The sequence below is a fragment of the Zootermopsis nevadensis genome, unplaced genomic scaffold (assembly GCF_977971745.1).
Source record: "Zootermopsis nevadensis isolate Lab colony 2312 unplaced genomic scaffold, Znev_1.0 Znev_ptg000015l, whole genome shotgun sequence".
NCBI lineage: Eukaryota > Metazoa > Arthropoda > Insecta > Blattodea > Termopsidae > Zootermopsis > Zootermopsis nevadensis.
In genome coordinates this window covers 747,952-764,775 of record NW_028259147.1, presented here as the reverse complement: position 1 = coordinate 764,775, position 16,824 = coordinate 747,952, and the positions used below count along the sequence as shown (strand labels likewise).

At 41.2% G+C, this 16,824-nt stretch overlaps 1 protein-coding gene across 2 annotated transcripts in view; it reads left to right on the top strand.

Moving 5' to 3' along the window:
• sdk (sidekick cell adhesion molecule) overlaps window positions 1-16,824 on the top strand; it is a 61,946-nt gene that overhangs the window by 17,892 nt on the left and 27,230 nt on the right. For both annotated transcript variants that reach the window (XM_087348975.1, XM_087348974.1), the window contains exon 2: window positions 6,906-7,001. In XM_087348975.1, coding sequence (XP_087205101.1) covers window positions 6,906-7,001 — 96 coding nt within the window. The remainder of the gene's footprint in view (window positions 1-6,905; window positions 7,002-16,824) is intronic.

Genomic DNA, 16,824 nt, shown 5'->3' with positions numbered 1-16,824 from the left:
CTGGATCAGTATAGGGTCCGACGGCTGGCTTTTGTGAACACGTAAATGACCTTATGGTTTAATAGAAGACGGGGAATTTCTTGAAGGACTATCGCCCTGATGATGGAAGAAGTTAGTTCCTGTGAAAAGTCCGGAAATATATCTACCATGCTACACTGCTCAACATCCCAGAAGACGTCCATCTTTAAATTCGTCTCCGTGAGAACCTGAAATCTTACCACGGGGAATTTCTTAGTTAGCTGGGCTTTGTCGCTTTGTATGTCAGCCAAGCGAAGGAAAACGAATTTTATGTTCCACATTTCTAACACATTCAAGGTTTACACGATTCTGCGTGCCTTGCACTCCGGAAAACGGGCGCCATGTTGTGTAACACCGTCTGAACCTTGTAACGTGTTGACAAATGCTCGTAAGATGGTTATCTCATCTTCATGAACGCTTGTTAAGTAGAAATTAGGATTGTGTGCAGACGTTTTATGAAAATGTCAGACTTTTATGACCGAGTAAAATGTCTGTCCGTGTCATTACATTAAATCTCTACAGCTACTTCTGATTGGTATACAGACGAGACGAATCCTTTTATATTTTATATTAATGGTTTTCATAATTACATTTATTCTTATAATATTCAGGGGTTAAATATTTCGTGAAGTGGTGATAAACTCGGTTACATGAACTTGGTGTAAAACTTGAATAATTTTCGATTTAACGAAAAGCTCGTAGTTCGTAAGAAACAAAGAATGTTACAGTGTTTGCATTGTTCATTTATCTCTCTTATCTCAGTTGCATTCCGCTGTAACACGATATTGTTAACAGATGTTCTCACACGTCTGTAATGAAAATGAACTTCGATTAACCGAATTTCTGCCTGTGACACTGTAAAATATAACAGGAAAAAATAAACATTTTTTTTGAACACACATCCGTGGAGTGTAAGATAGTATTGAGTTAATAATTATTAGCGTTTAAAAGACAAAGGGGTTCTTAATCTTTCCCAGGACTCTGGGCTCTTAATGAGGACAGCTTTTTAAAAATGTTTCTAAAAGAATCCTCGTATTGCAAACAGGTTCACATATTACTCAGTTGTCTTTAACAAAATCCGCTGTTAGTGGCTTTTGCTTCAATATATATATTTTTTAAATCGTCTTTGATTAATGTTCTTGCGTCCCTTCGAGAGTTCATCAACAAAACGAGACCTAATTACTGATCCGACGTTCTTAATTGAGCTGGACAGTTTCTTCTCACAGCGAAATAAACCTCCAGGTACTAACGACATTAACAAAACGTGTTTTCTGATGTTGGGTAATAACTTTTTCGTTTTTCAGGATTTCACAGTCTTACAAAAAATACGTCGTCGGGCCACGGGTTGATAACTTTTTGCTTAAGGTTTAAATTGCTGGAGTGCAGTCAACAGCGAAACTCGACAGAGTGGCCTTGCGAGAATGCGATGCCTCGTATTTCAAGCTGGTTTATCTTGTTACTTGCGCACTGAGGTAATGAAAGTCATAGAACCGGTCTCTTAAGGTCGGTCACCACCAGAAAGGAAAACGGTGAATTTTTAAAAGTAACAACACACACTCCCCCCCCCCCCCCCCCTCCATCTTACTGGACAAAGACGTAACGTATCTAACACGCGGAGAAGTTTCAAACTGCATGACCGAAATTACGGCTGTGAAGCTGAAGGCAGTATGTTCCTCCGAAACGTCGGTCGTGTTACAACCCAGAAGACCAACATGGACCACAGTCTCAGATGGGAAATATTATTAAAATTTACCTCAAACAAATGGGTTGCCAATGTGTGAATTGGATTCTTCTGACTCAGGATAATATCCAGTTTTGGGCTGTTGTGAACACGGCAATGAACGTGCGAGTAATTAAGACCCAAGGCAGGATCCAGACCTAACCCATAGAGATTGCACGACAACTGTATATGACGCTGTGTTGATCATTTAAAGCTCGGTGGTAACTATGTATACCACCTGCTTTAACAATCATCAAATCTGAATCAGTATGATTTCCAGAGTAAACATTTTCAGTTTCTTAAACAGCATTAGCCATTTGATCTTTGTAATGGAGATGCTGTGTGTTCTATTTGAGATAGGAGCTGAATTTTTAAATATTACGTGGATGAACCTTGTGCTACAAAAGGTTAACAGCGGTCTCTCTCCATGCGTGAGTTTTCGCGGCTAAGTAAGCGGACTCTAATTGGGTTTAACGGTTCTTAATTAGCAGTGAGTAGTTGAAAACGGTTCCATTGACTGTTAGTAGCTCGTCTAAATAACATTTATGAATCCGGTCCGTACCGCGAAGAAAACACCACACTTCACCATTACGTAGATCAACTTTTTAACGCTGTTTAAGGAAATAATCGATGTTTATAATGAGAATTATACGAAACACATAAATACACTGCGTAGGCATCTAAAATATATTTAAGAATTCAGTCCGTACCGCAAAGAAAACACAACTCTTCACCATTACAAAGATCAACTGGTTAACGCTGTTTAACGAAATAATCGCTGTTTATAATGAGAATCGCACGAAACCCATACATACACTACGTAGGAATCTGAATAATATTTAAAGATTCAGTCCGTACCGCGAAGAAAACACAACTCTTCACCATTAAAGATATCAGCTCGTTAACGCTGTTTAAGGAAATGATCGACGTTTATAATGAGAATTATACGAAACCCAGTCACTGATTGTTCTGGCCGGATACAGGATTTAACTACGTGAAATGTAACTTCACTTTTCCAGCATCTTAATATGTGTATGTGTTTATTTAACGACACTGTCTGTATCTCAGGCTATATAGCATCGAATGATGCGACGATTAATGAACTGAAAAGGGAAAGAAAGTAAGCGGATGACCTCATTTAAGGTGCTAAAACCGAATTTGCCTGGAGGGACTGAGGACAACCACGTAAAACTTCGGTTTATGCGATTAGATGTTCTTTCGGCGGTGAAGATGTCGGTGTTGTAACTTTGTGTGGACTTGTAGGTAGATACCAGCGTTTCGGATGCAGTAACTACCTCTATCTTCAGGACGGAATGTATTTATGGGTTTTGTATTGGTCTGGGAAAGAAATCAGGTGTTGCTTTTGTAAGTTGCATTAAGCTGCTTATTTTTTTAGGATGAAGTGTTGTGTTCTCTTTGCGGTACGACAGAATTTTGAAATAATATTCGTGTGAGCTCACGCGTTCGTAGAACAGAGATATGGCAACTGGGTGTTACGCCACGCGTGTGATATGGGTCTGTATTGACAAATGAGATAAAGTTTTTAACAATTCCAGGTGTGTTTACACAATTTCTAACCTGGATTGCTCCCTTTTCCTGTTTCAGTATGTCGTCAGGATGCTCCTATGTGACGTGTCTTATCGATATGTCCTCGTGACACTAACAATATTTTAGTTCGCGAAGTTTGTTATCTCCTGGTCATGAAACTGTGAACCGATACGACCATTTACACAACAATGGTTGATGGATTTGATATTTTCACTTATAGTAATAAGAAGTGACATTGTTGTGTGGATAATATGTTCAAAATTGTCCGTGTATTATTTATATACTATTTATATATCCAGGTGGTTGGTTGTCATCAAAATTAAAACAAACTCACTATAAGGCTTCGACCGGGATGTTCTTTTGTTAAATCTTATGTGGTACCGCCTGATTCGACTTCTAATGGTTAAGTGAAGTGTTTTCTTCGCGGTACGGTCTGGATTCGTAAATATTATGAAGACGAGCTTCGGCTTCAAAGGGTTAACCAGCTGATTTTCGTAATGGTGAGGTGTAGTGTTTTCTTCGCGGTACGGTCTGGATTCGTAAATAATATTCAGACGATCTTCGGCTTTAAAGGGTTAATTGGTGGGTTCATATTTGGAATTCGTGTTTTAATGCCTTTCCTAATATTGCAGTTGGCTCGATATCCAAATTTAAAGCGCACATTCGAAAGAAATGGCATTGTCGCAACAATGGATGTACTCGAAGGCAGGAAACTTGTAAAATATGATAGAACATTCTTCTACTCTTGAACTTACGGACAAACGTGAAAGCCAATTCCATTTAGCAGAGTGCTTCAGAAGATGATAGTCACTCAGACGCGTAAGAAGTTTTCCTTATTTTTAATTATTTTTTTTGGTTGCCGTGTTCACAACAGGCCGCCATTAGACCCTGTCCTGAGGCACAGTAATGCATGTTAAACATCTGTTTAAGATTCGTTTAAATATTATCCTCTCACGTAAGTCCAACTTTTCCGAAGTGGTCTCTCCGGTTCAGGGTTTAGGACTAAAATTTTATGTGCGTTTATGAACACCCTTATTCTTGCTACATACCTGACCAATCTCTTCACCTTTGATTTAATTATCATAATTATATTTGGTGGATACTATAAATTGTGAAGTTCCTCGTTATATGTTTTTATTCTCCTGCTATGTCTGTCACGTAGAAAGATTTCTGCCCTGAAGATGGATGCAGTTTGTTCCTCCGTAACGTCGGTATCTGTTAACAAGCCCACACTGCTTAAGTATCCAGGAGACTTGTCAGTGTTGACTGAATATTGTCGCCAATGTGACGGATTAACTCACTCGATCCCCGTCTAGAAAAGGCGGTACTGCGAGTGTTTGGCTCTAACCAGTCGCTGGCTAGCAAGCCTGCAGAGCAATGACCCGTGTGTCGTCTCGTCAGCTCCGACATTCTGACGTCCCCCCCCCCCCCTCACTCCAGCTTCCCGAAGATCCTGACTCCAGACTCTGGACACTCGACAAGACAACCTGCGACTGTACTGACAGGATAAGAACCTCGGAACTGATAATTGCTCAGAAAATTATCGCCTTTGTCACAAGTAACTCGACGAAACAACCGGACTTAAGTTTGTGTTGGATGGTGTAATTCAGAAAAGTCACGCAAGTGGACGTATTGTACTTAGAAGTAAGTGATATCACGGTCTGTCAGTCGCTGAGATAGTCAAATTCGTTCAGTTTTATGTAATCCAAAAGTTCATTACAGTGTTCAGTGGCCCCTATCCTGAGCCAGATCAAATTTAAGACCCATTTTAATATTATACTGTCGTGTTAATTTTCGTTTCCCCAAATAATCCGTAATATTTCGACAATTTTATATGCATATTTTTTATTTTCTTGGCTTTTAGGATACAAATGGGTGGAATTTGTGTTTCGGAGTTGATCTGTCGCTATTTAGCCACAGATCAACTATGGACTTTATAAGCTGAGGAAAGCTTTTTTATGGTCCTTAAAAGAGATAACTTTTCTCTCTCCCCTGCACTGCAAGTAAGAGCTAACGGATGCTGCCCTGCTCTTCTTGAACTGAGTTCATGAAGTGGAGTTTTTGTCGGAGGGGCGTACGTCGTCCCTTCGCACCTGCATCCTCGATACTCCTACGTCTGAATGGCGAGGGCTCTGAACTTCCTGCAAAGGAATCTGTTTGTTGGACCTTGACATATTCCATCATGAATTCTTTTGTCTGAGGCGACGGCTTCTTATGCGTTGACATCAGAGAATCATTCACTCTAGAAGCGTCTAATACCCTGAAAGTGCTCCGCGGCTAAGTGTTTTAGTGTCACACTTCATTGCATTTGACATTTCATCTCGTTACAAAGTGAAATTCCACATAATATCAAGAAATATCCTTATGTTACCTTAGTGGAATTTGGGGCTTCAGAATTTGTACTTTTCACCAAATATTATGGTGACCAAATCAGGTAGAATTCGATGGGCGGGGCATGTATTACGCACTGTTGAGGTCAGAAATGTACACGATCAATTTCTTCAGAAAATACGAGAAGAGATTTCCAGGCCCATGGAATTATAATATTAAAATGGGTATCATGGAATTGATACAGGGTCCAATTACAGGCTGTTGTGAACACTGAAACAAACCTTAGGGTGTCATGAATATAAGATAATATACTAACTATCTGAGCGACCATCAGCTTAAAATTGTCTTCTGGGTTGTAGCGCCGTGTGAGGCAGCATGGACCTCTGAAACGTCGGTAAACTATCGATTTCTGCAAAACCATTAGACGTATATTTAAATATAGGTCACAAGTCTAAAAACTAGGCTGATGATTCACGTGGTGATGATGCAATCTCTTGTGGTACCATTTACTATTTTAGTAGGATTACCCTTATTAATATATATCGAGCTTTTATGAAGGAGTTGGAGATTTTAGTACCGAATTTACAGCCCTGGTTGCAGCTGTTGTCTCGCCACAATCTTCTGGTAGGTTGTGATAGCTTATGAAGAGAGAAGGGTCGAGGGGTCATGACGGATGAGCAGAGGACAGAAGAGAGGAGGGCAAGTTATATGAAAGGAAAGATAATTGACGAGATAAGAGAATATGCTTGAACAGGTGGAGGGAAAAGAGATTAGTTCTGGTGAAGAGATTGTAGAGGATAAAATTAGATTTGAGTCTTCTGGAAGTCGAAGATCTGTTGACATGTTCAATACAGCCCCATTTCGGACTATTTTGAAAGATGTGCTTCATTGGTCGGTGTATACGTTACAAGAAAAATAAAAAAAAATTAATATTTTTCTGAATAGGTGAAAAATTACGAGCTAAAAATGTAGTCTTTGTACACTAGCGAATATTGCAAAAAAAATCTCCGTGTTTTGTAGGGTAATTTTTGAAACTTGCATAGGCACGCCGGTTTATCGCTGATGTGGAGTCTGCAAACGATCGTGTTTCACCTCATCTGCCGCTCATCTGTTTCAGCCCCCGCGGAGAATCTCCAAAAGTTGGTGGACACATCCTTTAGCCTCATGTCGTGGTGGTCTAATTTAGATGAGTCTGCATTTTCTATTTCATGGAGGAGTAGAGTGAACGTATTCAAAAGTCACGACGCGTAGAGGTAGTTAGTGCAATTGTGAATTTGTCTTGTTTCAGATTTGCTGCAGGCCCCGCGAATTACGATAGAGCCTTCCTCGTCCGACAGCATTGTCAGCGAAGGGAGAACGAAGATTCTGCAGTGCGAGGCGATAGGTAAGTGACGTCATTTAACTCTCTTGGCTGTTGTTTACTTGCATATTGTGCATTCATAAATATGTCTGCGGGAATCGGAGTGAGGACGTATTTGTTCTAACCCTTTACGGCCGAAGCTCGCCTGAGTAATTAAGAATCCAGTCCGTACCGCGAAGAAAACACTACACTTCACCATTACGAAGATCAACTGGTTAACGCTGTTTAAGGTAATAATCGCTGTTTATAATGAGACACACTGCGTATATAATATTTAAACAGAGAGTCCGTACCGCGAAGAAAACACTACACTTCACCATTACGAAGATCAACTGGTTAACGCTGTTTAAGGTAATAATCGCTGTTTATAATGAGACACGCTGCGTATATAATATTTAAACAGAGAGTCCGTACCGCGAAGAAAACACTACACTTCACCATTACGAAGATCAACTGGTTAACGCTGTTTAAGGTAATAATCGCTGTTTATAATGAGACACGCTGCGTATATAATATTTAAACAGAGAGTCCGTACCGCGAAGAAAACACTACACTTCACCATTACGAAGATCAACTGGTTAAGAATTATTCCTAACGCCACCCCCAAGGCCAATATCAAAATTCAAAATTAACGCAAAGACCCGAATCAACTCCCCCCCCCTACCCTATTTCTTACCCCATCCTGTCTCCTAAATCCCTTGTCCTCACTAAACTTATTCATACCAGAAGGACGAGCGGGCGCTGCCTGGGAACCTTCGTAGCCCACAACCAACTTTATACCCCTCCCCCATTTATAACAGTAGTGCCTATCGCTACTCCCCCCCCACTTTCTCTCTTCTCTCTCTCTCTCTCAACTGGTTAACGCTGTTTAAGGTAATAATCGCTGTTTATAATGAGATGAGAGAGAGAGAGAAAGAGGAAATTGGTGGGGGAGAAGTGAGAGACACTTCGATATCTGGGGGGGAGAAAGAGCATCTTATAGCTAGAAGGTTCCCAGGCAATGCCCGCTCGTCCTTCTGTTAAGGATAAAGTAAGAGTGAAGGCGTTAGTGTGATGATTGGCATAAAAGACGGAATTTTGAATTTTGTATTAGAGAAAGCTGAGGCTATTAATTTGGAAGTTTAATACATAATTTAGAAGTTCCTACTGAGGGGAGGGGGGGTAAATTTTGACGGCGTTAAGGGGTGGTACATTTTGATTAATTTAAATCGGGAGGGCTGCATGAGAAGCTTGCAGTGGCAACTTGGAACTTGGGAACCATCTCAGCATTTGCTTGAAGACAGAGGAAAACCAAGGAAAACCTGTGTCGAGATGGCCGGTCGCAGGACCTTCCGGGTGCGCGCTGACTACTAGCCAGCGGTCCGGCGGACAAAAGAGAGATTAGTACGACCCCTAGGCTTCCCTAACTTGTGCCATGGGCTTTATTGATAAAGTCAGGTACATTTGGTGTAATAATACAACACAATATGATGGATGCAGGTCATCCGTGTTTCCGTGGTCTTCTTCAGCTGATGGTTTCGTGGTCTGGTCCATGGCAGGAGTTCCGCTGGAGCGTCCTCCGATGAACGGCTGGCTAAAATCAGTAGGGTTTTGCCCAAAATGGACTTTACTTTATTTAAATGTGTGTAATTTGTGGGGTATGTGCAGGATCAGCCCCCTAGTAGGGCCCGCGGTCGCTGGTATTTATCGTAAATGGGGTCATATTGACCTACCTGCCTAATTTGGGAGTTCTCACTCGCTTGACTTTTAGTATAAAATTTGTTTGCTAGCTTCCTGACATGGTTGCGGAACGTCTCCATGCCAGTTTGCTCATGTAAAATTTCGATTGACGTTACCCTTGGGAGTTTCGTTATAATTCTGAGCACCTTGTTCTGAAAAACTTGGAGCTTACTAATGTGAGTTTTGGCCGCGTGTCCCCATGCAGGGGCCGCGTACGTTATTATTGGGCGGAGGAGTGTCTTATAGATTGTAAGTGCTAGGTTAATGTTGATGGAGGAGGACTTGTTAAGGATTGGGTAGAGTTGGCTAAGCCTATGGTTGGCTCTGCACACTGCTTTACTTATGTGTGATCTGTAGGTGAGTTTGCGGCTTCATTTACCCGGGGGATGGTTGCTCCAAAGATCTTCAGGGGAGGTACTTCGCTGCGGAGGTGCGACAGCCGTTTAGAGAATATTAAATGTCCCGTCTTCAGACGTTTGCCTCAGGAGTCTGTATTTGTGGATCGTACCTCTGCATTGGTACTTGCTGTCTGTCATGGTTTTACTCAGCTTCTCTGTGTATCAAAATTCTCGGTCTAAAGAGCATATTTCTTCTTTGTGTTAGGGACGACCTCTTCGTGGTTTTACTCAGTTCTTCCAGACATACAAGCCAGTACATTTTATTTTTCAAAATCCTTTTCAGTTCATCATTCACAGACATCCAACAAATGACGTCACAGATTTAAAATGCCGTGTTATCGACGTAAGTCAAGAGTGAGGCTGTTCAGATGTTTATTTTGTCTCTAAGGCTAGGGACCCACTGGCGCGACTAGCCGCGCGCGACTCGCCGCGCGCGACTCGCGCGCGGTTTATTGAATCGCGCGCGGCGGGTCGCGCGCGGTTTGTGAAGTCGCGCGACTGCGCGCGACAAGCGTTTATCGGTGTTTGAATGGAGGTTGAAGAGAGAGCGGCCCCTACTGTTCTATCATGTCCGTCGTGGGAGGGGGCGGGGTCGACGATGCTGGACGCATCCCATGTTCTTGGAACGTTCCACGGGGGGTGCATTCCATCTGCTGTACGACGACTTACGCAAACACAACGAGAAGTTTTTCAACTACACAAGAATGAGTGTGAAATCGTTCGACCAACTGTTACAACTGATCAGGGAGGAAATATAAGGAACGGATACAACTTTTCGCCAGAGCATATGCCCTGAAGAAAATGTCATGGTCACTTTAAGGTATGCAAAATTTATTTCAGTTATCACACATCAATTTTTAATTATTCATTTAAATATCTCCACCTAGTCTGAACCCTGAAGCTGCGGTCACTGCAAGCGTATTCGCGCGAACTGACGGTCGGGCGTTATCGGGCGAGTTCGGGCGAACTACCAAACACGTTACAAGGCCTGTAACCGGTCACACTGCGAGCGAGGTTATCGCTCGTCGTTCAAACATGTTTGTTTCCATTCGCGCGAATAGATGTATATTGATGGATCATAAATACTTTCCTTCTCAATATTATGTAACAAGCATATGCACTTTACGATTAAATCAGCTTTATCTGGTTCAGAGTAATTGGCTGCAATTATACCGAAGGCACATTCTACTGATCTCCGTGCTCCGGAGAGTCTGTAATTATACATGTGTTCTTCCCTTGATAAATCTCTTTTTGGATATGGTTTCATCAGATAAGTCTTTAAAGGATACGCGTCATCACCTAATAAAACATGAGGAAGATTTGCAATTTGTGGCAATTTCAATGATCCATTTTCGAGGGGTATGTAAAAACTTGATGCAGCGAAGGTTCCTCCATCACTCTGTTTTCCGTGCCAGCCTATATCAACATACACAAATTTACAGTTTGCGTCACAAACAGCTTGCAAAACAATGGAAAAAATGGTTTGTAATTATAAAACTGCGTCCCCGATTTTTCTGGACATTTCAAACGGATATGTTTCCTATCAATGTAGCCCACACAATTAGGAAATTTTCATCTATCAAAGAATTCATCAGCGTTCTGATGGTGAAATACAGTGTTGGAAATTACTCTGCTTTTAAATTGCTTCCTCAGTAGCATTTAATATGTACTGGTATGTATTCAACGACATCCTGTAATAGTCATGAAAGCAATTTATCAAAACTTGTGTGGAATTCACATTCACTTCTGTTTTGGTAAATATCATTCATCCAACATCGTCGTGCGTTCCTTCCAGCTACTAAAAACTTAAGCAAACGGTTCTCTTCCTCTAGCTCCATTTTCATACTGAAGACTCGCGCGAATACGCTTCCAGTGTGACCGCAGCCTGAGACAGAGTTTCCAGCGATACAGCAGAATTCTCCAAGGAGTGGTCTGATGTTGACGGCCTGTCCGGATAGGAGGTAGAATAATAACCACGTTGTGGATGGTGCGATGAGCAGCATTTTTGATTGCAGTCCGTGAATTGGGATAATTCTCATTGTGTGAATGGTATGCTGAGAAAACAAGTTGAGGTTGATAACTCTGAATCAACTTGATCAGTTCAATTTTAGCCGTACTTTTGCAGTAGTCTGGTATTATTTAGAAGTCATCCAGAAGCGACAACAAAAATAATTTATCAGAGTCGTGGTGTTCGCTTTCTTGTCTAGCTTGAAGACTTGATTTTAAAATATTAACCATTTCCCACAAAGTTTTTCTTATATTTTATCACTATATTCCTTCATACCGCTGTTCCACAGTGCTGGTCGTTCATCAATTTCCATAATGAACAACTCTATGTCAAAAGATTTCTCGGACATTGCCATATGGAATACAGGCAACTCACATACAGCTCCGGCTCCCGCGTGCGACCTACAGCGTCACTGAGTTCGCTCTGGTTGAAGTTCGTTACTTTTATAGCCGTGTGCTTTGTATTGCTTTTTGTAGCTGCAAAACCCACTGGCGCGGCGCGACTGCCGAGTCGCGCGCGGTTAAGTTTAGGACACATGCGGCACAGAGCTGTCGCGCGCGGCAAAGTACGGCTAAGATTGAACTGATCGGGTTGATTCAGAGTTATCAACCTCAGACCACTCCTTGGAGAGTTCTGCTGTGTCGCTGGAAACTCTGTCTCAGGGTTCAGACTAGGTGGAGATATTTAAATGAATAACTGAAATAAATTTTGCATACCTTAAAGTGACCATGACATTTTCTTCAGGGCATATTCTCTGGCGAAAATTTGTATCCGTTCCTTCTATTTCCTCCCTGATCAGTTGTAACAGTTGGTCGAACGGTTTCACACTCATTCTTGTGTAGTTGAAAAAACTTCTCGTCGTGTTTGCGTACGTCATTTTACAGCAGATGGAATGCGCCTTTTGTGGAACGTTCCAAGAACATGGGATGTGTCCAGTATCGTCGACTTCGCTTTTTCCCACGACGGACATGATAGAACAGTAGGGGCTGCTCTCTCTTCAACCTCCATTTAAATTCTGATAAATGCTTGTCGCGCGTAGTCGCGCAAGTTCATAAACCGCGCGCGACTTGCCGCACGCGATTCAATAAACCGCGCGCGACTAGTCGCGTCAGTGGGTCCCTAGCCTTAGAGACACAAAATTAAGTCTGCCACGGCCACTTAGTACCACAAGTCTTATCATTAATAGACAAAGTGTTCATTTATCGCATCGTAAAACGCTTCAGATCGTGCCTGAATGAGGTTCGTGATTCTTAGGATGAGGTGGTCTTCTGTGTTCTGACGATGACTAGACTGAACCCGTTGAAATTTAGTCAAAATTCTGCAGTGGCTTATGACATCCACTTGTAACAAGACAGATGATTATGTTTAAGGACTTTCAGCGAAGTTAAACCAAGCTTGAGTGACGTAAATGCATTGGATGTCTGTTCGTGATTTGATTCCTTGGTGATGGGAATCATATTTCGTGAATCGTGCTTGTACGGAATTTTAAAAATAGATCATGATCACTTTATCATATTTTAAGGAAGAAAATCTGTTAATATTCATGACCGAAGCATACACCATTCGCCACTAAATTTATAACCAAACGGAAAGAATTTAATTCCAGGACATCAGCTCGTAAAACATAACCAAATAATTTGTCGACCAAAGTACACAAGATCAATTTATTATTTATAATGAGACACTGTGTATATAATATTTAAACAGAGAGTCCGTACCGCGAAGAAAACACTACACTTCACCATTACGTAGATCAACTGGTTAACGCTGTTTAAGGTAATAATCGCTGTTTATAATGAGACACACTGCGTATATAATATTTAAAGATTCAGTCCGTCCCGCGAAGAAAACACTACACTTCACCATTACGAAGATCAACTGGTTAACGCTGTTTAAGGAAATGATCGGTGTTTACGCTGAAAAATCTTACGACACCCATAGATGGAGGCTGTGCAGTTGAAGCAGTTGCCACTGGTTTTAGAGTTAATGGAACATGGGAAAGTGGTCCTGTGCATTGATACCAGTACAGCCAACTGCGGATTTTAAAGTATTCGTGATATTTTTATGTAAACACGGAAGAAAGAGGTCCACATTTAGCAGGGAAGGTTGTGTAATGGCATCCTAAACCAGTTTAATAGCTCCTAGGTTACCGTTGCAATGCCCCCCAGTTTTTCGACGTGTTTTTGTACATATTACGTAACTCCTTAGCAGCATCCGTGGGTTGTGAGGACGTTTTGTTGTTGAACAGACGACATTCTAGGCTATGCCAAAGGAAGCCTCCTGTTACATTGTTTAATTTAATTAATTAATTAATCTTATCCGTCTAATCACAATTTAAAATTTAAAATTAAGATAGTTGAAATACCATGTGATGCTCCTTATCGAAACATTCGATTTACATTTGGATTAATTAATTAAATATATATTTTCACAATATGACGCAACTCTATCATCTTATTGTTTAATTTATTCAATCGTTAACAATGAAATCGGATGTGCTTGGAAGTGACTGTGTTACGGGTGGAAAGATTAAATAATTGCACACCTTATTCCATAAAAGACTTCGGATTTTCTTGAAATGTTGAGCGATTTTCAGTTTGTGCTCCGAATAGTTCACAAGGTATAAATACTCATTAAAGTAACTTGGTGTTCTGGTACGTCATTGCGATGTTACGATAGTCTGGAGTCAACGGAAGATGCCATATTTACTTTTTAATTACTTTCCTCTCAGCTGCGCAGTGTGCCTACCCTGCAGGCGACCACGCCGGATGCCCTTTGTAAGCAAGCCACTCGTAACGAAGTATTCAAAACCCCTATCCAAAACCATATGTCGACATTCGCGTTCGATCGTTAAATGACACGCTCATGGCAGCCATCCGTTGTTACCACGCATTCAGACAGGATGCGGCATTATATTAAGGCGTCTTTGTATAATTTAGCACATCGTTTCGGCTTGTGCTGTCATCTCGATGAATTATTTTGCCAAGAGCTAAATAATTTTTGTTTTCGTAGGTATGAACGCGCTGCCATCATCTGTTGACTCTCTCGGATTCGATTACTCTCAGGCCGGGTGGAGCTCAGACACAAAAGTCCAGTAGTCCCCGTTCTTAACACTTTGAAGCGTCATTTCGCGTATAATATTTAAGAATCCAGTCCGTACCGCGAAGAAAACAACTCTTCGCCATTACAAATATCAACTGGTTAACCCTTTGAAGCCACATTTCGCGTATAATATTTACGAATCCAGTCCGTACCGCGAAGAAAACACAACTCTTCACCATTACAAATATCAACTGGTTAACCCTTTGAAGCCACATTTCGCGTGTAATATTTACGAATCCAGTCCGTACCGCGAAGAAAACACGACACTTCACCATTACGTAGATCAATTGGTTAACGCTGTTTAAGGAAATAATCGCTGTTTATAATGAGAATCGCACGAAACACATAAATACACTCTGTTGTGTTTTCTTTGTGGTACGGGACCCAGTCTTCAGACTTAGATGAACTTCGACCTCAAAGCACTGATGAAATACAGTGATATTCTGTGAGTGCTATGTACCACGTTATCTCCTTCAGTGGATCTGAACTTAAGTAAAACACATTATGAAGCACCCAACTAGGCCACAGATAAAATGGCGACGTGGTCTTTCGCCATCGTCAATGCTCGTCTTTGTCTTAGCATGAGCTTGGACATTTTGGGGTCTTCGGGTAATTTTTGGTGGGTTTTTTTTACTCTGAATTTGCTTTAGTTTTCTTATAAATTACAAAATTCGGTATAACCTTAGTTAAATTAATGTTATTCTGGATACAAAATTATTTTCGTACGATAGTGTACCAGTGGGTCGATAAAAGGCTCTCTGCCAACAGCGCGTGGTATAAGAAGTTTTTATTTTGCGTTCACCAGATGGAAATTCGACTGTCGACCTCATTTGGTTTATAAATGCCACGTTTTGTGACAAGTTCTTTCCTTTGATAATTGTTTTTATATGGGTTCTTCACTCAACCCTTCATCTGCCCCTCTGTTTTGAACAAGCACATCCCAAATATGAGGACTAAGTGAAACCCGATGTCTGTCACGCGTATGCGGGCCAGGGGAGACCATTTCTTTCAGCACGCAAGCCTGTCGTCTTTTGTCACTGCCAAACTTCGTTATCGAATTGAGTTCGTGCTTATGGATGTATTTTTTTTTTACAGTTTTAAAGAATCTAATGAAATTAGAGTGGATCTCGTTGTTTAGTGTTTCGGAAACTGTACTTGCCTCCATCATAAAGGTGGACGACATCGACCCTGATGATGGAGGCAGAGCCAGTCTCCTAAACGTTCTAAACACGGATCTCATCGCCTTAGAAAACATCATTGCATTCAGTTGATGTTTGAGGCTTGCACGGAGGTGATTTTGTGGGTCAGTTACCGCCGTTCTTGCCAAAATTTGTTTTTTTTTCTCTCTCCCCGAAACGTCGGTAATTTACAACATTTCATGGCGTCGCAGTCCACAATGTGGATGGATATCGTTGCATTTCAGCGGCGTACTGTTATTACTGTGGGCTTGTGCTCTTCTGAATCATATTTAAGAATTCAGTCCGTACCGCGAAGAAAACACTACACTTCACCATTACAAAGATCAGCTGGTTAACACTGTTTAAGGAAATAATCGCTGTTTATAATGAGACACGCACTGCGTGCATAATATTTAAGAATTCAGTCCGTACCGCGAAGAAAACACTGCACTTCACCATTACAAAGATCAACTGGTTAACGCTGTTTAAGGAGATAATCGCTGTTTATAATGAGACACGCACTGCGTGCATAATATTTAAGAATTCAGCCCGTACCGCGAAGAAAACACTACACTTCACCATTACGTAGATCAACTGGTTAACGCTGTTTAAGGAAATAATCGCTGTTTACGCTGACAATTATTCGAAAGCCATACATGCTCTGTGGGCTTTAAAGGGTTATATCTGGCGCAATTTTTTTGTTGTATTTTTAATTGCATATTTCATAGATTCGCGTAAATACACGCCATGGTTTTAGATGTATATTTTCGAAATAATTCTTCCCTTTGGATCGTGACCAACGGGTTGGTCACCCCTGGAGTAGACCTTTCACGGAAACCCCACATTTGCAAGCAGATCACTTCCGGAGCCGGATACGTTCATTGTGCGCCCCTGTGATAGTGATACAGTTTTGCAGTGGTTGCCATTTGTGATCTCATTTCGTCTTTAGGATTAGAAAACATTTTTTTAATATTGTTTTAACTTTCGAATTAAAATGGTATTTGATTCTAATTGAATGTTTCTCAAGTTAACATTTTTCTTATGACTTATTGTTACTTGTTCATCTCATTCTTATTTCTAAACAAACAAAAAACTGGCTTGTTACCCTGATGATGGAGGCAGCAAGAACCTTTGAGTGGAAGATTTGAGGTTTTCACAGCGGTGAGTATGAAGATTTCTGTCTTCTGTGTTGTTGCGCTGTGTAGTCTGGTTGATGAATATTCATCGCCCTGATGACGGAGGCAGTATGACCTCTGAAACGTTGGTAAACATCGACCAGACTACACAGCGCAACAACCCAGAAGACGGAAATCTTCATACTCTGATGACGGAGGCAGTATGACCTCTGAAACGTTGGTTAACATCGACCAGACTACACAGCGCATCAACCCAGAAGACAGAAATCTTTATACTCATCGCCCTGATGATGGAGGCAGTATGAC